General features: G+C 50.2%; 1 protein-coding gene across 1 annotated transcript in view; it reads right to left on the bottom strand.

Moving 5' to 3' along the window:
* Positions 1–10,859: 10,859 nt before the first annotated feature.
* The window catches only part of LOC139277448 (myosin light chain kinase family member 4-like), a 176,667-nt gene continuing 163,961 nt past the window's right edge, over positions 10,860–23,565 (bottom strand). The window contains exons 10-12 of the mRNA XM_070895919.1: positions 22,630–22,762; positions 19,199–19,280; positions 10,860–11,778 (exon numbers count right to left, since the gene is read on the bottom strand). Coding sequence (XP_070752020.1) covers positions 19,200–19,280; positions 22,630–22,762 — 214 coding nt within the window. The 3' untranslated portion in view covers positions 10,860–11,778; position 19,199. The remainder of the gene's footprint in view (positions 11,779–19,198; positions 19,281–22,629; positions 22,763–23,565) is intronic.

Here is a 23,565-nt window from a genome sequence, read left to right as displayed (position 1 = left end):
GGGCCCGCATAGTCTACGTGCACCCGCGACCACGATTTGGTAGGCCAGGGCCAGGGGCTCAGTGGTGCCTCCCTGGGGGCATTGCTGAGTTGGGCACAAATGGTGCACCTTCGGATGCAGAGCTCCAAGTCCGCGTCAATACCAGGCCACCAGACGTGGGATCTGGCTATGGCCTTCATGAGAACGATCCTCGGGTGCTCGCGGTGGAGCTCCCGGACAAATGCCTCTCTGCCTCGCAGAGGCATGACTACTCGGCTGCCCCACATCAGGCAGTCTGCTTGTAGTGATAGCTCATGCATGCGCCTGTGAAAGGGTTTTAATTCCTCGGGGCAGGCATCGCGAGCCTCTGTCCAGTCACTAGTTAGGACACATCTTTTTACTAAGGATAATGTGGGGCCGCTGGCCGTCCAGGCTCTGATTTGGCAAGCCGTCTTGGGCGAACCTGTGGACTCTCAAAGGCATTGATTCCCATAACTATCTCACAGTCCTGTTCATCAGACCCTTCCGTGGTCGCCAGGGGTAGCCTGCTGAGCACGTCGGCACAGTTGTCTGTGCCTGGTCTGTGCCTTATGGTATAGTCGTAGGTTGCTAGCATGAATGCCCACCGTTGAATTCGCGCCGAGGCGTTGGCGTTTATTGCCTTGCTCTTGGATAGGAGGGACGTGAGAGGCTTGAGGTCGGTTTCTAACGCGAACTTGGCCCCGAAAAGGTATTGGTGCATCTTTTTGACACCGTACATGCACGCGCGCGCCTCCTTCTCCACCATTCCGTACCCGCGCTCCGCCCGCGAAAGTGACCTGGAGGCATAAGCTATGGGTTGTAATTTGCCCGCACTATTGACATGTTGCAAAATGCACCCGACCCCATACGCTGACGCATCGCATGTGAGAACTAGCTTTTTAACTGGGTCAAAGAAAGTCAAAACACTGTTGGAACACAGAAGGTTGCGTGCCTTATTGAAGGCACGTTCCTGGGCATCCCCCCAAAATCAATCGCCACCCCTTCCTGAGTAGCACATGGAGAGGCTCCAGCAATGTGCTTAAGTTCTGCATAAAGTTCCCAAAGTAATTGAGTAGCCCAAGAAAGGCGAGCAGTTCTGAGACATTCCGGGGCCTGGGTGCCAGGCGAATTGCTTCTATTTTGGACTCTGTTGGGCGGATTCCATCAGCGGCAATCCTTCTGCCCAAAAATTCAACCTCGGGTGCGAGAAACAGGCACTTGGATTTCTTGACTCGTAGGCCTACCCGATCCAACCGCTTTAGTACTTCCTCCAAATTACGGAGATGGGAGTCGGTGACCCTGCCCGTGATAAGTATGTCATGAAATGCAACCGTCCCCGGGATGGACTTGAGCAGACTCTCCATGTTACGCTGGAATATGGCAGCTGCCGAGCTGATGCCGAATGGGCATCAATTGTACATGAAAAGGCCTCGATGTGTGTTGATGGTGGTGAGTAGCTTGGATTCCTCGGTCAATTCTTGCGTCATATACGCAGATGTGAGGTCTAATTTTGAGAAAAGTTTACCTCCAGCCAATGTGGCAAATAAGTCCTCCACTCTGGGCAGCGGGTACTGGTCCTGTAGGGAGACTCTGTTTATGGTAGATTTGTAGTCCCCACAGATTCGTACTGATCCATCAGGCTTCATGACTGGGACGATGGGACTAAATTCCACAGGTGATATAATGCCTTCCCGCAGAAGCCTGTGTAGTTCGTGTTCAATCTTTTCCCTCATCACATAGGGTACAGCTCTGGCCTTGTGATGGACCGGTCTAGCATCCTGTGTGATGTAGATTTTGACTTTGGCCCCTTTGAAAGTGCTCACACCTGGCTGAAAGAGATGTTCAAATCGCTTTATAACTGTTGAGCAGGAGGTCCATTCCTCTAATGACATGGCATGGACATCATCCCATTTCCAGTTTAGTTTTGCCAGCCAGCTTCTCCCCAGCAGTGCTGGGGGGTCTCCGGGGACAATCCACAGGGGAAGTCGGTTCACTGTCCCTTTGTGTGTGACAGAGAGCATGGCGCTGCCGAGGACTGGTATGATTTCTTTGGTATAGGTCCTTAGTTTGGTGTCGATCCTTGTGAGTTTTGGTCTGTCTCTTTTATGCGGCCACAGTTGTTCAAATTGTTGAGCGCCCATGAGAGATTGACTCGCTCCCGTATCCAGCTCCATGTTGACAGATATCCCGTTGAGTAGGACCCTCATCATTATAGGAGGCGTCCTGTTTTAGGAGCAGCGGCCATTGATCGTGTTGACCCGCTGAACATCGGTATCCCGGGTACTGTCCCCACCGTCTTCTGGTCCGCTTTCCGACCCATCCGATTCGTATACCAGCCGAGCTGCCGCTTTTTTGCACAAGCGGTCCAAATGCCCTGTATATTCACAATTTCTGCAAACAGCCTGCTGAAATCGACATTCCCTTGACGAGTGCCCACTCCCACACCTCCAGCACAGACCTGTTCCATTGTTCAAAGTGTTGCCAAAGACTGAGCTGCGTCTGACATCTCTCTTGAGCTTCTCTCAGTTTGTAGTTGATTGCTCACATTGTGGGTTGATGAGGTGTGAACTGTGGCCCTTGATGGCTTCTGCCTGCTGTCGAGAGCCTGTTCTCCCGGTTTTGTCTGTGTGTGGGGATAGCAGCGTGTTTAGTGCTGTGAACTTCTTGTTCCTATATTTCATTAGTTGTCATACCTGCATTGTAAATCAACCTCGTTTCTTCTTCCCCTACCAAGAATATCTGTGCAACCAGTGCTGCTGCCTCTAAGGTCAGGTTCTTGGTCTCTATGAGCTTTCGGAATATGCCTGCGTGGCCTATTCCTTCAATGAAAAAGTCTCTCAGCATTTCTCTCCTCAGTTCATTGAAGAACTCACATAAACTAGCCAACCTCCGAAGTTCCGCCATGAAGTCGGGTATGCTCTGGCCCACACAGCGTCTGTAGTTGTAGAACCTGTGTCTGGCCATGTGTAGGCTGCTCGCTGGCTTCAGGTGGTCTATTACCAGTGTGCTCAATTCTTCAAACGACTTGCTTGCTGGTTTCTCGGGTGCCAACAGATCCTTCATTAAAGCGTATGTTTTTGAGCCACAGCTGGTCAAGAAATGGGCTCTTCTCTTGTCTGCCTTATCGTCGCCTAACCAGTCTTTGGTTACAAAGCTTTGCTGGAGCCTTTCTATAAAGTCCTCCCAATTGTCTCCCGCATTGTACTTTTCATCTGATCCGTTGTTCGCCATTCTGTGGATTCTGTGATCCCTTAACTTGTCGCCACTGTAAAGTCCTGTCCCCTCAGTACAGATTCACACGAGGCATGTAGTGAAGTCAAGGTCACTCTGGACCTGCACCTTTATTTCACAGCTCTGGAATGCTGCACTTGCCTGAGACCTCTCCTTATATACCTGTCTCTTGCAAGGTGGTAAGGTATGCTGGTGGTTACAGGTCATTTCTTATTACAGTCATGTATAGCATGTTAGGATACAGTTATATATAATAATGTAAGATACATGACAAGGGTAATGATGACGGCCGACTCCAACCGGTGGCTTATGCCTCCAGGTCACTCTCCCAGGCAGAGCGTGGATACGGCATGGTCGAAAAGGAAGCACTCGCTTGTGTTTACGGTGTGAAAAAGATGCACCTACCTTTTCGGTAGATGGTTCAAGCTAGAAACGGACCACAAGCCGCTAACATCCCTGTTGTCCGACAGCAAGGCTGTCAATGCCAATGCATCAGCTCGCATACAGCGATGGGCTCTCACGCTGGCTGTGTATGACTACACAATACGGCATCGGCCAGGCACTGAAAATTGTGCTAACGCGCTCAGCAGGCTCCCACTGGCCATCACCGAGGGGGCGTCGGAGCAGAGCGCTGAGATGGTCATGGCCAATGAGGCTTTTGACACCGCAGGCTCCCCCATTACCGCCCGCCAGATCAAACTCTGGACCAACAGAGACCCCCTCCTACCCATGATAAAGAAATGTTTCCTGACTGGGGATTGGGCGCCCGCACACAGGACGTGCCCCGAGGAGGTCAGACCATTTCAGAGATGGATGGATGAGCTCTCCATCCAAGCCGACTGCTGCTATGGGACAGCCGGGTAGTCATGCCCCAGAAAGGAAAGGAAGCGTTCATCAGGGAACTCCACAGCGAGCAACCCGGCATCGTGTTAATGAAGGCCATTGCCCGGTCACATGTATGGTGGCCGGGGATTGACTCAGACCTGGAACACTGGGTTCGCAGGTGCACGACGTGTGCCCAGCTGGGCAATGCCCCCAGGGAGGCCCCACTCAGCCCATGGCCCTGGCCCACCCAGACCAGGGTCACGTATTCACGTAGACTATGCGGGCCCATTCATGGGGAAAATGTTCCTGATCGTTGTCAATGCATACTCGAAATGGATCGAGTGCATCATATTAAACTCGTGCACGACATCCATCACCGTGGAGAGTCTGCGTACGGTTTTCGCGACCCACAGCTTGCCGGACATCCTGGCCCGTGTTTCACCAGCCATGAATTCCAGGAGTTTATGTCAGGCAATGGTATCAAACACGTCCGGACAGCTCCGTTCAAGCCGGCTTCCAATGGCCAGGTGGAACGCGCGATCCAAGTCATAAAACAGGGCATGCTATGCATCCAAGGACCCTCCCTTCAGTACCACCTATTGAGCCTCCTGCTGGCCTACAGGTCCTGCCTGCACTCGCTCACAGGAGTCCTACCAGCGGAACTCCTCATGAAACGCACGCTTAAAACGCGGCTGTCCCCCATTCACCCAGCCCTGGCAGACATTATTGAGGGCAAGCGCCAGTCCCAAACTGAGTTCCATGATCGAAACTCAAGGGGGAGGTGTATAGAAATGGATGACCCGGTATTTGTTCTTAACCATGCTTTGGGACCCAAGTGGCTTGAGGGCACAGTAATTGGCAAGGAAGGGAATAGGGTCATAGTGGTCAGACTAAACAATGGACAGATATGCCGCAAACACTTGGACCAAGTAAAGAAAAGGTTCAGCATAGACACGGAGGAACCTGAAGAAGAGCATGAGATGTCACCCACACCACTGCCAGTGGACGAGCAACGAGGACAATCCACAGCATGCACAGTCCCTGCAGCCAGCCCGGACAGGCTGGAATCACCTCAGGTAACAGAGACGCATGCCAAGGCTCAGCCACCAGAGCCACAACTGCAGAGCTCCACGAGAGAGCATCGACCACCTGCAAGACTTAACCTTTGACTCAAAAAGACATAAGGGGGGAGGTGATGTCATGTATGTAACCATCATGCAACAGTAATCTTCATGTAACTGTAACCTTCATGCAACTCCTGTACACTGTACTTATACCCTAGAAATGCACACCCTGACCACAGGGGGTGAACTTGTGGGAGACACTCCTCACCTGGGTTTCCAGGTATAAAAGGGGAGGTCTAACCCAGGGTCAGCACTCCTTGATCCTGGGAATAAAGGTTAAGGTCACATAGTGACTGTGTCTGCAGTACATGCCTCTGTGAGTTTGTAGTAAGGTGCAGGGACACCACAGGGAGCGTTCAACTGAAGATTCAATCCCGGATTTCAGCAATGTTCTAACTCCCTCTCTATTGATTGAATCCAAAATAAGGGGCTTTAATTTTAAAATAGAGTGAGACCATTCGGGAGAGAAAGCAGGAAGCACTTCATCACACAAAGGGTAGTGGGAATCACGGGCTCTCTGCCAAAGGGTGTGGCTATAGGATTCACATTTTCACGACAAGGATCGATCGGTCCAATGGTGAAAGTGCATCGAGGACTGTGTGTGAAAGGCGGGTAGATGAAGTTAAGATCCATGTCGCCCATGGTCTAACTGAATGGTGCGGCCAATTCAAGGAGTTGGATGACAAGTACAAGGCATCAGACTTACCCCAGCATCAAACGGAGGTGTTCAGGAGGCCAGTCTCCTGCGATTGTACGTCAAGCTGAGCCACTGACTCAAAGCCTTCCTGTATTGTCTGATTGGGTGAAGGGAAGCCCCTGTCACCCAATGGAATCCTGTTGTATAAACAGACTCAACAGTGAGCCTGAGCTCAGAGGGTTGTGAATCTTTACAATTCTCTACCCTGGAGGGCGGGGGTGTTCAGTCATTGAGTGTATTGAAGACAGATAGATTTTTGGACACTAAGGGGGTGAAATTGCCCTCTCAGAGCACTAATGGGGCACAACGAGGTTATCGCCCAGGGGAAGGGGCCGATCGCGCCTCCGGGGAAATTGCCCCGGAGGTTTGGGGGAGCGTGGTGTCGTTAGCAACGCGTTCTGCGATTTGCACCCTGGGCCGACACACGCACTAGATGATGTCATCTCCGTGTGCACCACCCCACGGGACGCGAGGATGGAGGACATCAGCCACAGGGGCGCCCCTTCAAGGAGATGTCCACAAGGTCAGATAACCAGCACCAAGACAAGTGGCCAGGACCAGAATACCAGAACAATAAGAGAATCGGAAAAAGCAGGACAGCACGGGATGTTAGAATAAACAAGTAACTCCTCTGAAAAAGACCTGATTACTGGAGCCAGAATATCATAAAATGTCCCTAAAGAAACATAACAAGACATTTCCCAGAAAGATAAGAGAAAAAAACCTCGTCAGCTCGGCCAGGAAGGGACGGTGAGAAATACATCACATGTCTCATTAGATCATCAACGGTGCATCACGATTCTCAGATCATGGATGAGGGACAAATGATCGACACCAGGTAATCACCCACCCTACCCTTTGTGTGAAAAAGTGTTTTCTGATTTCACCCTCAACGGCCTATCTCTAGAGGACCGAGAGAGGCGGAGGCTTCCTCGGGGTGAATAAATGCTGGCTTATGCCTAAAACCTTGTTCAAGTTTAGTCTCTGAGGTGGATCCATGCTGGTTAATAACCTGACACCTCCAACAGCTCGCGGGCCGGACCAGGAGAAGTGACTGCTGCTGACCCGAGACCTCTGTGCTGTCTCATCGGGCATCTAACCGTCTGTCTGTCCGTCCGTCCGGTCGTGGTGTTCCGCTTCAGGGTGCGTAGATTGCTCTCTGTCACAGGTTGTACGTCTATTATACTAACCTTAACCACATGTAACATCTGATTATGCTTTGAATTGTAGCTCTTTAATAAAATACCTTAAAACTCCTAAGACCCTTTGGGTATGTGTGTGTGGTCTGTGATCCTAAATCTCAAACTTCAAGAGGGCACAGACAGACTGGTGGAATGGGCGGGCCAGTGGCAGATGCAATTTAACGCAGAAAAGTGCACAGTGATCCATTTTGGTGGGCAGAACGAGGATAGGCAATATAAACTGATGGGTACAATCCTAAAGGGGGTGCAGGAACTGTCGAACAGCTCAATTCCATTCACAGCTGCAGTGCCTTGGGATATTGACCCCACATTTAGAACGAGTTTGCTGTCAAAGTAGGATAATTATGCTCAAAATAAAAGAAATGGGCATATAGTTAATATTGAAGAGGACAAAATACAAGCAAATGTTAATAAACTTGCAGAAGGGATGTGTAATTAGTAAATTAATTTCAATATAAATAAGTGCGAGGTAGTGCTTTTTGGTCGCAGCATTAAGGAGGTCACCTACTCCTTGGAAGATAAGAGTGCGGAGGGATCTGGGGTACACATTCACAACTCGTTAAAAGTGAAGACTTGCATTTATATAGAGCCTTTTACCTCCTCGGGACATCCCAAAGCGCTTACAGCCAATGAAGTTCTTTTAAAGTGTAGTCACTGTTAAAGTAGCGACAAGTTTACAAAGCTATAAACAAATATAACAAAACACTGCGCCCATTTCTAAAGCAGTGGAATTAAATAGCAGAGAAGTTCTGTTAAACTTGTACAGAGCCGTGGTTAGACCACACGGAGTATATTATAAAAATAGTATCGAAGCACTCGAGAAGGTGCAAAGAAGATTTACAAGGACGATACCAGAACTGAAAGATTATAACTATCAGGAAAGACTGAACTGGCTGGAACTTTTTTTTTATGGAGTCTGGAGCTGGGAGGCCAGCCAGGAGAGAATTGGAATAATAAGACTGGAGATAACAAAAACATACGAGGATTACATAACATCAAAAATAGGAGCAGGAGTCGGCCATTCGGCCCTTCGAGCCTGCTCCACCGTTCAATAAGATCATGGCTGATCTGATCATGGACTCCGCTCCACTTCCCAGCCCGCTCCCCATAACCCTTCACACCCTTATCGCTCAACAATCTGTCTATCTCCACCTTAAATACTTGGAACTGCTACACGGCAAGCGAACCCAAGGTGGGCAGAGGAAACGTTTCAAGGACACCCTCAAAGCCTCCTTGATAAAACGTAACATGGCCACCGACAACTGGGAGTCCCTGGCCAAGTGCATCCGGGAGGGCGCTGAGCACCTCGAGTCTCGTCGCCGAGAGCATGCAGCAAGCAAGTGCAGACAGCGGAAGGAGCGTGCGGCAAACCAGACTCCCCACCCACCCTTTCCTTCAAAGACTGACTGTCCCACCTGTGACAGAGACTGTAATTCCCATATTGGACTGTTCAGTCATCTAAGAAGTCATTTTTAGTGGAAGCAAGTCTTCCTCGATTTTGAGGGACTGCCTATGATGATGCTGATTCAATGACCCAGCCTCCACAGCTCTCTGGGGCAGAGAATTTACAACCCACTGAGAGAAGAAATTTCTCCTCATTTCTGTCTCAAATGGCCGACCCCTTATTCTGAAATTATGCCCCCTAGTTCTAGATTCCCTCATGAGGGGAAATATCCTCTCTGCATTTACCCTGCCAAGACCCCTCAGAAACTTTTATGCTTCAATAAGATCACCTCTCAATCTTCTAAACTCCAAGGGGTATACGCCCAACCTGCTCAACTTTTCTTCATATGACAACCCCTTCCTCTCCGGAAGCAACCTCGTCAACCTTCTCTGAACAGCCTCCAATTCAAGTATATCCTTAAATACAGAAGCCAAATGGGGTTGGAAGCTCAGCTCCCGGTCAAATAGGACGTTAAGGTTGTGAACAGGCCAGTTCAGCCTGAGACTGGCCGGGGAGGGGGATATTTGTCAATCGTCTATCCCCAGAGATGGAGACAGAGAAGTCGAGGAAGGGAAGAATTGGATATGGACCATGTGAAGGTGAGGGAAGGGTGGAAATTGGATGCAAAGTGAATGAAATTTTCCAGTTCAGGGTGAGAGCAGGAAACGGCGCTGATCCAGTCATCAATGTACTGGAAAAAGAGGTGAGGGAGGGGACCTGAGACACATCCACACACACCGACAGTGGGATCGCACTGTGTAATGGGTATTTACAGAATGTGATCAACGTGTGATGATATATATTTTTATTTTCAAAAGGCCTTCGATAAGGTACCACACAGCAGCAAGATGACTAAGTTGAGAACATGTAGAGTCAGGGGACAAGTCGCAGAATGGCTAGCGAGCCGGCTACAAAATACTAAACACAGAGTGGGGGTTAAAGGTCTTTCCTCAGACTGGGAAAAGGTGGGAAGTGACGTTCCCCAGGATCGGTGCTGGGACCCCCCACAGGATCGGTGCTGGGACCCCTACAGGATCGGTGCTGGGACCCCTACAGGATCGGTGCTGGGACCCCCCCACAGGATCGGTGCTGGGACCCCCCACAGGATCGATCGGTGCTGGGACCACCCACAGGATCCCACAATTTGAACTCGGGAATTGAAAATACAATTTCAGAATTTGCGGATGACACCAAGTTGGCGGATAGTTAATACAGAGCAGGACTGCGATACGATACAAGGAAGACATTAATAAAATTGCAGAATGGGTAATTGACAAATGAACGTCAATATAGACAAGTGTGAGGTGGTCATTGTGGTCGGAAGAATAAGGGGCCCCACATTCTGGGATAATCAGTGCCTAACTGGGGAGGAGGAGCAGAGGGATCTGGGGGGACAGATACACATCACTAAAAGTAGCGACACAGGTCAATAAACATTGGGGTTTATTTCTAGAGGGACAGAATTGAAAAGCAGAGAAGTTATTGTAAACTTGTATCAAACCTTGGTTAGACCACACTTTGGGGCCAATTTTCAGCAAGGCCTCCACCCACCCAAATGCCGCCCAAAGTGCCGGGATATTCATCAACAAGGTCCCTTGAAAGTCAGCGGGCGGCAAATTAACGATGTATGCCACCAATCTGGGCGGCAGCGGGTGGGAGCTCTCATTCTCAGTGCAAGAGACGCTTGCCGCCCAAGTGCCGCCGAGGATAGAGTCGGGCCCACGAGGGTCGAAGTGCTGGAAATAATAAAACTATCGCAAGACCTTCACTGAACCCCATCCAGGTACGTTGCTGTTGAAAATTATTTTTTAAATGGTCACTTACCTTTATTTCAGGTTGTTCAGACTCACCATCGGGGACAGACCAGCCTCCAGCCAGCAGCCCACCCCCGTTCTCCCGCCGACTGCCACCTGCAGGAATCCGGGAACTCGGTGGGTGAGAGCTCAGTTACGCTACTCGGCCGTCCGCTGACATCAGCGGGTGCTTCCTGGCGGCTCTCCCCTCCCCTCCCGCCCGCTTCAGGCCCCCCCGAAAGTGGCACTGGGCGGGTCTTCAGCAGGAATGTCGGCGGCAGGGGATGGCAGCGGGTGGCAGGGGGCGGCGGGGGGCGGCGGCGGGCGGCAGGGGGCGGTGGCGGGGGACGACAGGGGGTGGCAACGGGCGGCAGGGGACGGCAGCGGGTGGCAGGGGATGACGGGATGGCAGCGGGTGGCAGGGGATGGCAGTGGGCGGTGAGTGATGAATTTCGGCCCCTATGTATTGTGTGTTGAGAGCTTTCTTGTTCTTTCTCATCTCGTCACTTCAAACGCCAAATTACACACACACAGTAACAGCAATGCAGGATCAGGACTTTATTGAAACTCCACACTTCACCATCGCATTGGTTCACTCACATGTTTTTCCGAACTTCACCTTGATTGCTACATTCTATGCACACCACCAATAAATCACAGTATATCAAAGATACATACAAATGCCAACAGAATAACATGAACTAAACATACATTCATTTCCATAAACACTAGTGACATAATTTGCATCATAAACCCTTTCTATTACCATAAACACAGGAGACCAAGCTGACATATTCCGGACCATTACAGATATAGCTTAACATTCTCCTGTTTCACTGTGCGGTGAAGTTAACCTTGCTGCTCGGCCTGCTTACTCAACTTACAGAACCTGTTCAGCACAAAGTTGTTTAATATCACTTTGTGTCGTTCCCACAGACTGCCCAGTACGGACATTTGAGGCACTCGGGTAATGGGGACCTTCACTCCCACACTCCAGTTTTGGTTTCCATATTGTAAAAAGAATATCGAGGTATTGTAGAAGATGCAAAAAAGATTCACAAAGACAATACCAGAACTGAAGGATATACTTATCAGGAAAGGGTGAACAGCTTGTTTTCCTTAGAAACGAGAAGGCTGAGGGGCGACCTGATAGAGGTATTTAAGATAATGAAAAGGTTTGATAATGTCGATGTAGAGAAAATGTTTCCACTTGTGGGGGAGTTCAAAACTAGAGGTCATAGATATAGTCACTAATGTGAGGAATCTTTAAACTGCAAGTTATAAAAGGGTCAATAAAGCTGCACAAACTGGGTGTGTTCACTCAGCAGCCAAAAGCCAAGGTCAGAGCTCCTGTACACATACTTCAACTGGTAAAGGAGCACAGCATGGAGCAGTGCGAGAAACCGAGTGCTGCTAGAAATAGCTAAAGGGAGACATTGCAGATCCACAGGATAACGAGTGTCTGTAAGAAATATAAACAGACATTTAGCACAGAGATGAGAGAGAAGCTGGCCTTAGCACAATGGGAAGGGACTGTCGGTGATACCCTCTCCCCTGTAATTGGCCCATGGGATGGGTAAAGATGATTGGCACCAGTTATCCACCAGCCCATCGAAATAAGGTAAAGAATGGGTCAGGCAGTTAGGGGAAGATCAATGCTGGCTACGGCCTAACACCTACTATAGGTCGAGGAACGGCCCAGCAGGGCTGACCACTGCCTCAGGCTGCAGGGATCCACCAATCCGAGACGCCCGCTGTGTCCGTCCGGTCGGTTCGCTCCGCCCCGGGGCCCCAGAATGCTCTCATCTGTCATGGGCTGTTGGTCTATTATACCTGTCTCATCACATCTAGTCTCAGATTGTGATCATAACTGCTGCTCTTTAATAAAACGCCTCACAACACTTTGGGTAATGTGTGTGTGGCCTGTGATCCGAATCTTACACTAATAAATCCACTGGGGAATTCAGCAGAAACGTCTTTACCCAGAGAGTGGTGAGAATCTGGAACTCACTGCCACAGGAGAGGTCAGAGTGTCATGTATGTAACCTTTATGTAACAACACTGCAATACTGTATATACGTAAGAAATGCACACCTTGACCACAGGGGGTGAACTTGTGGGAGACACTCCTCAACTGGTCATCCAGGTATATAAAGGGAGGTCCCACGCAGGGTCATCACTTCTTGGTCCTGTGAATAAAGGTTCAGGTCAGAGTGACCTTGTCTGCAGAATGTGCCTCGTACGGATATGGTATTGTGTAAGGACTTTACATTGGCGACGAGAAACGGGAATCAACGACCCACAAGAATAGCCACCGGCAGCACAGATGAATGGTACTGTGTTGGTGAGGACTGGGACAATTTCATTGAAAGTCTCCAGCAGAGTTTTGTCATGAAGGACTGGCTGGGAGATGCAGCAGCCGACAAGCGAAGGGTCATCTGCTGACTTACGCGCTCATGAAAGACCTACTAGCACCCAAGAAGCTGGTGGGCAAAACCTTTGAAGAATTCAGCAAACTAATCGGTGAGCACCTCAAATCGGCGAGCAGCATACACATGACCCGACACAGATTCTATACCCACCGATGTCGGGAAGGACAGAGCATACCGGATTTCGTTGCGGACCTCCAGCGCTTGGCCAGCCTCTGTAAGTTCACAGTTGCCTGCAGGGGGGAGATACTAAGGGATTTCTTTATTGAGGGCATTGGTCATGCTGGGATTTTCAGAAAGCTAATTGAGACCAAGGACTTGACCTTGGAAGCAGCGGCGTTGATGTCTCAGACGTTTATGGCGGGGGAGGAGGAAACCAAGATAATATACGCACGCAATTCTGCCTCCAACATGGATCAGGGAGTCAATATCATAAACGCGACTCAGAGCCCCGCAGGCAGGCAAGGGCAGTTCGACACACCCCAGGCAGCAATAGACCCAAGAGTAAGTCTCCAACAGAGACAATGGCAGGCTGAACAGACATTTACGCCACCCCAGTGGACAATGCAGCCCGGGATGGGGCTATTGATACCCACTAACAGGGTGCTCAAGAGCAGTCAAAGGGAATATCAACGAGGAATGCCTTGTAACAGCTCTTCTGTTCACAACAATGGGAGACTCAGTTCATGCTGGAGGTGTGGGGGCAGACATGCTGCCAGGACTTGCAGGTTTCAACAGTTCGTCTGCAGAAATTGTAACCTCGTGGCCATTTAGCCAGAATGTGCAGAAAGCCTGTAACCAGGCTAATATACGAGGCGGATGAACCAGATGAAGGGTCTGCGAGGCAGGATGACGCTTGGGGCAAATCAATGGAAGCTGAAGTTCAGCGGGTTCATAAGAACATAAGAATTAGGAACAGGAGTAGGCCATCTAGCCCCTCAAGCCTGCTCCACCATTCAACAAGATCATGGCCGTGGACTCAGCTCCACTTACCCGCCCGCTCCCCGTAACCCTTAATTCCCTTATTGGTTAAAAATCTATCTATCTGTGATTTGAATACATTCAATGAGCTAGCCTCAACTTGGGCAGAGAATTCCACAGATTCACAACCCTCTGGGAGAAGAAATTCCTTCTCAACTCAGTTTTAAATTGGCACCCCCCGTATTTTGAGGCTGTGCCCCCTAGTTCTAGTCTCCCCGACCAGTGGAAACAACCTCTCTGCCTCTATCTTGTCTATCCCTTTCATTATTTTAAATGTTTCTATAAGATCACCTCTCATCCTTCTGAACTCCAACGAGTAAAGACCCAGTCTGCTCAATCTATCATCATAAGGTAACCCCCTCATCTCTGGAATCAGCCTAGTGAATCGTCTCTGTACCCCCTCCAAAGCTAGTATATCCTTCCTTAAGTAAGGTGACCAAAACTACATGCAGTACTCCAGGTGCGGCCTCACCAATACCCTGTACAGTTGCAGCAGGACCTCCTTGCTTTTGTACTCCATCCCTCTCGCAATGAAGGCCAACATTCTATTCGCCTTCCTGATTACCTGCTGCACCTGCAAGCTAACTTTTGGGGATTTATGCACAAGGTCCCCCAGGTCCCTCTGCACCACAGCATTTTGTAATTTCTCCCCATTCAAATAATATTCCCTTTTACTGTTTTTTTTTCCAAGGTGGATGACCTCACACTTTCCGACATTGTATTCCATCTGCCAAACCTTCGCCCATTCGCTTAACCTATCTAAATCTCTTTGCAGCCTCTCTGTGTCCTCTACACAACCCGCTTTCCCACTAATCTTAGTGTCATCTGCAAATTTTGTTGCACTACACTCCGTCCCCTCTTCCAGGTCATCTATGTATATTGTAAACAGTTGTGGTCCCAGCACCGAGACATCCTTGACCCTTGCACCAGGGAGGCAACATACCATCCTGGAGTCTCGGTTGCGGCCACAGAAATGCCTATCTATTCCCCTTACAATTGAATCCCCTATCACTATCGCTCTCCCACTCTTTTTCCTGCCCGTCTGTGCAGCAGAACCAGCCACGGTGCCATGAACTTGGCTGCTGCTGCCCTCCCCTGATGAGTCATCCCCCTCAACAGTACTCAAAACAGTGTATCTGTTTTGCAGGGGGATGACCACAGGGGACCCCTGCACTACCTTCCTTGCAATGCTCTTCCTGCTGGTCTTCCATTCCCTATCTGGCTGTGGATCCTTCACCTGCGGTAAGACAAACTCGCTACACATGCTACTCACGTCATTCTCAGCATCGTGGATGCTCCAGAGTAAATCCACCCTCAGCTCCAATTCCGCAACGCTGATCGTCAGGAGCTGGAGGCGGATAACTTCCCACAAACGTAGTCGTCAGGGACACCGGAAGTGTCCCAGAGTTCCCACATAGTACAGGAGGAGCATATCACGTGACCGAGCTCTCCTGCCATGACTTAACCCTTAGATGCACTTAAATTGGCAACAACAATGCTAAAGTTTACTCGCTGTTATAGAAGAGAAAAAAGAAAAACTACTCACCAATCCAGCCAATCACTTACCCCCTTGGCTGTGACGTCAACTTTCTGTTTCTTTCTACTTCTTTTTTGCCTTCCCCTGTAGCTGCACAAGCCGCCTTTCACCGAACTCGCGCTGCTCCCGGTCTCACTGGCCTTTTGTAGGCCTCTCTGATCCCTGGAACTCCCGCCTCTCGTCGAACTCGCGCTGCTCCTGGTCTCGCTGGCCTTTTGTAGGCCTCTCCGATCCCCAGAACTCCCGCCTCTCGCCGAACTCATGTGGCAAACATTCACAGCTCATATACAAAAACGCCACTTATGATGATGAAAGTGCTATTAAACGGCATATACGCATGGAGCTGGACACGGTGGCCAGCCAGTCACTCATGAGTGTTCAACAATTCGAAAAGCTGTGGCCACTCAAAGCCAGCAGACCCAAACTAGAATGCATTGAGACACAATTACGGATGTACACCAAAGAAATCATTCCAGTGCTAGGCAGTGCAATGTTGGCGGTCACACACAATGGATCGGTGAACTGGCTGCCACTCTGGATTGTCCTGAGCAATGGTCCCGCAGTGTTGGGGAGGAGCTGGTTAACGGAGATGAATTAGAAATGGGGGGATGTGCACGCCATGTCATCTGTGGAGCGAAGTTCATGCTCACAGGTCCTATAGCAATTTGAGTCACTATTTCAACCTGGCATCGGGACGTTTAAAGGTTTCAAAGTAGTGATACGCATCACCCCGGATGCCAGACCAGTGCACCACAAAGCCAGAGCTATGCCGTATGTGATGCAGGAGAAAATTGAGAGAGCGTTGGACTGGTTGCTGAGAGAGGGCATCATCTCTCCCATTGAATTCAGCGACTGGGCGAGCCCCATCGTTCCCGTCCTAAAAGCGGATGGCTCGGTCAGGATCTGTGGTGACTACAAGGCCACTATTAACCGGGTGTCCCTACAAGACCAATACCTGCTCCCGAGAGCGGAGGACCTTTTTGCCACGCTGGCAGGCGGCAAACTGTTCACCAAGTTGTACCTCAGTTCAGCCTACATGACCCAAGAACTAGCCGATGAATCTAAACTACTGACCACCATCACCACGCACAAGGGACTGTTTGTTTACAACAGGTATCCGTTTGACATTCGATCAGCGGCCACGATTTTTCAAAGAAACATGGAAAGCCTGCTCAAATCCATTCCTGGAACAATCGTATTTCAGGACGACATCCTCATCATGGGTCGTGACACCGAGGAACACCTCCACAACCTGGAGGAGGTGCTATGCCGGCTGGACTGGGTAGGCCTGCGACTCAAGAAGTCTAAATGTGTGTTTTTGGCTCCCGAAGTCGAGTTTCTGGGCAGGAGGGTTGCTGCAGATGGGATTCGGCCCACCGAATCCAAAACAGAGGCGATTTGACCAGCGCCCAGGCCCTGCAACACATCGGAGTTGCGTTCATTTCTGGGACTCTTGAACTATTTCGGGAACTTTCTGCCGAACTTAAGCACATTGTTGGAGCTGCTACACATGCTCCTGCGTAAGGATTGCGATTGGTTTTGTGGGGACTGTCAGGAACGGGCTTTCAATCGGGCGCGGAACCTACTTTGTTCAAATAAGTTGTTGACCATGTACAGTCCCTGTAAGAAATTGGTTCTGACATGTGATGCATCGTCCTTTGGGGTTGGTTGCGTGTTGCAGCAGAGTAACGCTGAGGGCCAATTCCAACCTGTGGCTTATGCCTCCAGGTCGCTCTCTCAAGCTGAACGGGGATATGGGATGGTTGAGAAGGAAGCACTCGCATGTGTCTTTGGGGTGAAAAGTACCTTTTTGGCAGGAGGTTCGAATTAGAAACGGACCACAAGCCGTTAACATCCCTGTTGTCAGACAGCAAGGCTGTCAATGCCAATGCGTCAGCCCCCATACAGCGATGGGCTCTCACGCTGGCTGCGTATGACTACACCATATGTCACTGGCCCGGCACTGAAAATTGCGCTGATGCGCTCAGCAGGCTTCCACTGGCCACCACTGAGGGGGCAGCGGAGCAAAGCGCTGAGATGGTCATGGCTGTCGATGCCTTTGGCAGCACAGGCTCCCCCATCACAGCCCGCCAGATCAAAATCTGGACCAACAGAGATCCCCTCCTATCTCTGATTAAGAAATGTGTCCTGACTGGGGATTGGGCGCCTGCACATGGAGCATGCCCTGAGGAGGTTAGACCGTTTCACAGACGGATGGATGAGCTCTCCATCCAAGCCGACTGCCAACCAGAGGGGCAGGGAAGCATTCATCAGGGAACTCCACAGCGAGCACCCAGGCATCGTGCTGATGAAGGCCATTGCCCGGTCACATGTTTGGTGGCCTGGAATTGATTCAGACCAGGAACACTGTGTTCGCAGCTGCACGCTAGGTAATGCCCCCAGGGAGGCCTCGCTCAGCCCATGGCCCTGGCCCACCAGGCCATGGTCACATATTCATGTAGACTACGCAGGCCCGTTCATGGGAAAAATGTTTCTCATTGTGGTTGATGCATGCTCAAAATGGATTGAGTGCATCATTTTGAATTTGTGCACAACATCCACCACAGTGGAGAGTCTACACGCGGTCTTTGCGACCCACGGTTTGCCGGACATCCTTGTTAGCAATAATGGCCCATGTTTCACAAGCTACGAATTCCGGGAGTTCATGTCGGTTAATGGCATTAACCATGTCAGGACAGCACCGTTCAAGACGGCCTCCAATGGCCAGGTGGAACGTGTGGTCCAAATCATAAAACAAGGCATGCTCCAGATTCAAGGACCCTCCCTTCAATGCCGCCTATTGCGCCTCCTGCTGGCCTATAGGCCCCGACCGCACTCACTCACGGGGGTCCCACCCGCGGAGCTACTCATGAAACGAACACTCAAAACTCGGCTGTCCCTCATTCATCCAGTCCTGTCCGACATTGTTGCGGGCAAGCGCCAGTCCCAAAACGAGTACCATGACCGAAATTCAAGGGGGAGATGTATAGAAATTGATGACCCCGTATTTGTTCTCAATCACGCTTTGGGGCCCAAATGGCTTGAGGGTACTGTAATTGGATAGGGTCATAGTGGTTAAACTTAACAATGGGCAGATATGCTGCAAGCATCTGGACCCAGTAAAAAAAAGGTTCAGCTGGACACTGAGGAATCTGAGGAAGATCATGAGATGGTATTCACACCACCGCCAGTGAACGAGCATCAAGAACATTCAGCAGCGCGGACAGGCCGGAATCACCACAGGTGACAGACACTCACGCCAAGGCTCAACAACCAGAGCCCCAACTGCGGCGTTCCACGAGAGAGCGCAGACCACCCGAGAGATTTAACCTATGATCCCAATAAGATGTTGAGGGGGAGGTGATGTCATGTATGTAACCTCTATGTAACAACACTGCAATACTGTATATATGTAAGAAATTCACACCTTGACCACAGGGGGTGAACTTGTGGGAGACACTCCTCACCTGGTCATCCAGGTATATAAAGGGAGGTCCCACGCAGGGTCATCACTTCTTGGTCCTGTGAATAAAGATTGAGGTCATGGAGTGACCTTGTCCATAGAATGTGCCTCGTGTGGATTTGTGGTATTGTGTAAGGACTTTACAAAGAGCATTGATGCATTTAAGGGGAAGCTGGATAAACACATGAGGGAGAAATGAATAGAGGGTTATGCTGATAGGGTTAGGTCAAGTAGGATGGGAGGAGGAATAGATCTTTTGACTGAATGGCCTGTTTGTGTACTGTATACACAATGTAACTTGATGTAACATGCAGCAGTAACACACTGTGCAGTTTTGCCTATAGCCATGTATCCTGTATGTAACACTTTCTGACAGAAAAGCATCTGATTGGAGCTCCAATATTGCTCAACGTCCAATGATGGTCTATGTAGATTCAGTGATGGTCTATGTAGATCCAGTCAGGGAGATTACCTCAGATCTCCAGAGCTGTTAACGATCCACAACTACTGATCTTTTTTAATCTGTTTGCTGCAGCTATAGCGTAGTAGTTCTTCTATAAAACAACAGAGTGATTTCATTTAAATTGAGCTGTGACAGATAATAAACAGGTAGCGAGGTGATAGAGAGTGTATGTGTCTGTGTGCCTGTGTCTGAACAGTGTGTCGGTGTGTGTGGGTCTGTGTCTGTGTGTGTGGGTCTGTGTCTGTGTGTGTGTGTGTCTGTGTGTGTGTGGGTCTGTCTGTGTGTGTGAGTCTGTGTGTGGGTCTGTCTGTGTGTGTGAGTGGGTCTGTGTGTGTGTGTGGGTCTGTGTGTCTGTCTGTGTCTGTGTGTGTGTCTGTGGGTCTGTCTGTGTGTGTGTGTGTGTGTGTGTGTGGGTCTGTCTGTGTGTGTGTGTGTGTGTGTAAGAGCAAAAAACCTTAATTAGGGGCAACGTAATTCGGTGTTACTAACAGACAAAGTAAGAAAGGCAGTGAAAGGTTTAAATGCGTTCATGGTAGAATAGCTGAATCCCACACCCCAGCCATTAGGTTGAAACATCAGTGGTCAGAGAAATTCTCTGAGCACATAACATTTCTGTAGACAGCTCACAGAAATAATGAGATGAGACCACTATGTTCCAGTCACACGAGATAACAGACACAAGGCCTCTTTGAAATGCGTACAGACAGGTGGTCTGCAAAGGTTACAGCCTGAAAGCTAGTATGGGAACACATTTACAGAAAAATAACACATAACCTATAGGGGAGGGGGCTTTTCCCATAGCAACAGTGATGTATCAATTAGAAATTACTGTAACCAATGATATCGCCTGTAACCTGTATTAACCAATGTATTAGGAGCAGGTGGGCGGGGACTGGTGGCAAATAACCAATGGAACGCTTCCCCGCGTGGTTCCACCATTTTGACTGTATTTGAATTGTATAAAAATGTAACTGCGTTGAGAACACTCAGTAACGATACTGATCGCCCTTGATTAATAAACAATTCTTTTCTCTATATACGGACTTTTGTGTCGAGTGTTCTATTTTTAATACCCCACAACAATGTGTGTCTGTATGTGTGTGTGTGTGTGAGTGTGAGTGTGTGTGTGAGTGTGTGTATGTGAGTGTGTGTGTGAGTGTGTCTGTGTGTGTGTGTATGTGAGTGTGTGAGTGTGTCTGTGTGTGTGTGTGTGTGTGTGTGAGAGTCTGAGTGTATGCGTGTGTGAGTGTGTGTGTGTGTCTGTGTGTAAGAGTGTTTGTGTGTGTGTCTGTGTGTGTGTGTGTGTGTCTGTGAGTATGTGAGTGTGTGTGTGTGAGTGTGTGTGTGTGTGAGTGTGTCTGTGTGTGTGAGTGTGTCTGTGTGTGTGAGTGTGTGTGTGTGTGTCTGTGTCTGTGTGTGTGTGTGAGTGTGTATGTGAGTGTGTGAGTGTGTCTGTGTGTGTGGGAGTGTGTGTGTGTGAGTGTGTCTGTGTGTATGAGTGTGTGTGTGTGTGTGTGTGTATGTGAGTGTGTGAGTGTTTGTTTGTGTGTGAATCTGAGTGTATGAGTGTGTGTGTGAGTGGGTGTGTGTGAGTATGTGAGTATGTGTGTGTGTGCTGATGCCTTCATGTACACTGCTCACCCCTGTTAATGGTGAATGAGTGTTGATGTGTGGGGTGTTAATCCACTGCAGAGACACAGGAGGAGCCAGCATCAAACTGGACCTGTTCTCTCACTAACACATTGGCACTGATTAACTAACAGGCATGGAACCTGATAACTCCTCACACACAGACAGTCCCTTTACCGGGAATGTCCCCACTTCAGCAGAGAAGTTTAAGAGATTTAGAGAAAAGAAAGACTTGCATTTTGATAGTGCCTTTCATGACCACCGGACGTCCCAAAGAGCTTTACAGCCAACGAAGTACTTTTTAAAAGTGTGGTTACTGTTGTAATGTAGGAAATACGGCATCTAATTTGTGCACAGCAAGCTCCCACAGACAGATTAGCTGTTGATGTTGATTGAGGGATAAATATTGGACAGATCACCGGGGATAACTCCCCTGCTTTTCTTCAAAATAGTGCTATGGGATCTTTTACATCCACCTGAGAGAGCAGGCGGGGCCTCGGTTTAACGTCTCATCTGAAAGGCGGCACCTCCGACAGTGCAGCACTCCCTCAATACTGCCCCTCCGACAGTGCGGCGCTCCCTCAGTACTGCACCTCCCACAGTGCGGCACTCCCTCAGTACTGCCCCTCCGACAGTGCAGCACTCCCTCAGTACTGTCCCTCCGACAGTGCGGCGCTCCCTCAGTACTGCCCCTCCCACAGTGCAGCACTCCCTCAGTACTGCCCCTCCCACAGTGCACTCCCTTAGTACCGCCCCTGCGACAGTGCAGCCTTCCCGCAGTACTGCCCCTCCGACAGTGCGGCGCTCCCTCAGTACTGCCCCTCTGACAGTGCAGCACTCCCTCAGTACTGCCTCTCTGACAGTGCAGCACTCCCTCAGTACTGCCCCTCTGACAGTGCGGCGCTCCCTCAGTACTGCCTCTCTGACAGTGCAGCTTTCCCTCAGTACTGCCCCTCCGACAGTGCAGCACTCCCTCAGTACTGCCCCTCCAACAGTGCGGCGTTCCCTCATTACTGCCCCTCCGACAGTGCAGCACTCCCTCAGTACTGCCCCTCCGACAGTGCGGTGCTCCCTCAGTACTGCCTCTCTGACAGTGCGGCGCTCCCTCAGTACTGCCCCTCTGACAGTGCGGCGCTCCCTCAGTACTGCACTGGGTGTGGTGCTCCCTCAGTACATGCCCCTCCGACAGTGCGGCGCTCCATCAGTACTGCCTCTCTGACAGTGCAGCACTCCCTCAGTACTGCCCCTCTGACAGTGCAGCACTCCCTCAGTACTGCCCCTCTGACAGTGCAGCGCTCCCTTAGTACTGCCCCTCCGACAGTGCGGCGCTCCCTCAGTACTGCCCCTCTGACAGTGCTGCGCTCCCTCAGTACTGCACTGGGTGTGATGCTCAAGTCTCTGGAGTGGGACTTGAACCCGCCACCTCCTGTCTCGGAGGCGAGAGTGCTACCTGCTGAGCCACAGTGTAAAATGATGGTGAGTTTTGATAGTGTGAATGTGAAAGGACTATTTCCTCCAGCTCGGGAGTCAGTGTCGAGGGGTCATCGATGTAGAATTGTCTCTGAGCGAGAGAGGAGTGAGCTGAGGAGAAATGCCTTGACATTGAAGCATGGGATTAGATTGGGGATTGGTTGAGGCAGAGACGATTATATCTGTGAGGGAGGAGCGGATCAGTAATAGGAGCAGGGCCATCTGAGAGACTGGCCAATCAGATTAGTTTTGGATTGGCCTATCAGGGAGCAAGCACAGGCAGGATGGACCGAATGGCTTGCAGCATTGGAATGATTGAAAGGCAGGCACTGAACTCTCACCTTCCACAGCCGCTTCATCACGTACTTCTTCAGCAGGAGCTGGGACTTCAGTTGGATCTTGCTGTGCCTGCTTTTCTCTGCAATGTTGTTCAGCCAAGGATGCTTCAAGCACTGAGCAGCACTGATCCGCCCGCTGAAAAACACACGCATCTCTTCTCACTGTAACTGGCGGGGAATGGCACCCACTAACACACTCACTGACTGACACACTGACTGAAACACTGACTGAAACACTGACTGACGGACACACTCACCGACACACTCACGGACACACTCACCGACACACACACTCACTGACACACACACTCACTGACACACACACTCACTGACACACTCACCGACACACTCACTGACACACTCACACACATTGACACACTCACTGACACACACACACTGACACACTCACCGACTGACGCACTCACTGACGCAATCACTGACACACTCACTCACTGACACACTCACTGGCACACTCACTGGCACACTCACTGGCACACTCACTGGCACACTCACTGACTGACACTCACGGATACACACACTGACACACTCACCCACTGACACACTCACTCACTGGCACACTCACTGGCACATTCACTGGCACACTCACTGACTGACACTCACGGATACACACACTGACACACTCACCCACTGACACACTCACTCACTGACACACTCACTCACTGACACACTCACTCACTGACACACTCACTGACTGGCACACTCACTGACACGCCCACTGACTGACACGCCCACTGACTGACACGCCCACTGACTGACACGCCCACTGGCTGACACGCTCACTGGCTGACACGCTCACTGGCTGACACGCTCACTGAATGACACGCTCACTGATACGCTCACTGACTGACACGCTCACTGACATGCTCACTGACTGGCACACTCACTGATTGACACGCTCACTGACTGACACGCTCACTG

Source organism: Pristiophorus japonicus, chromosome 12 (assembly GCF_044704955.1).
Source record: "Pristiophorus japonicus isolate sPriJap1 chromosome 12, sPriJap1.hap1, whole genome shotgun sequence".
Classification (NCBI taxonomy): Eukaryota; Metazoa; Chordata; class Chondrichthyes; family Pristiophoridae; genus Pristiophorus; species Pristiophorus japonicus.
Note: the sequence above shows the minus strand (reverse complement) of the source record. Positions and strands in the feature narration are given on the sequence as shown.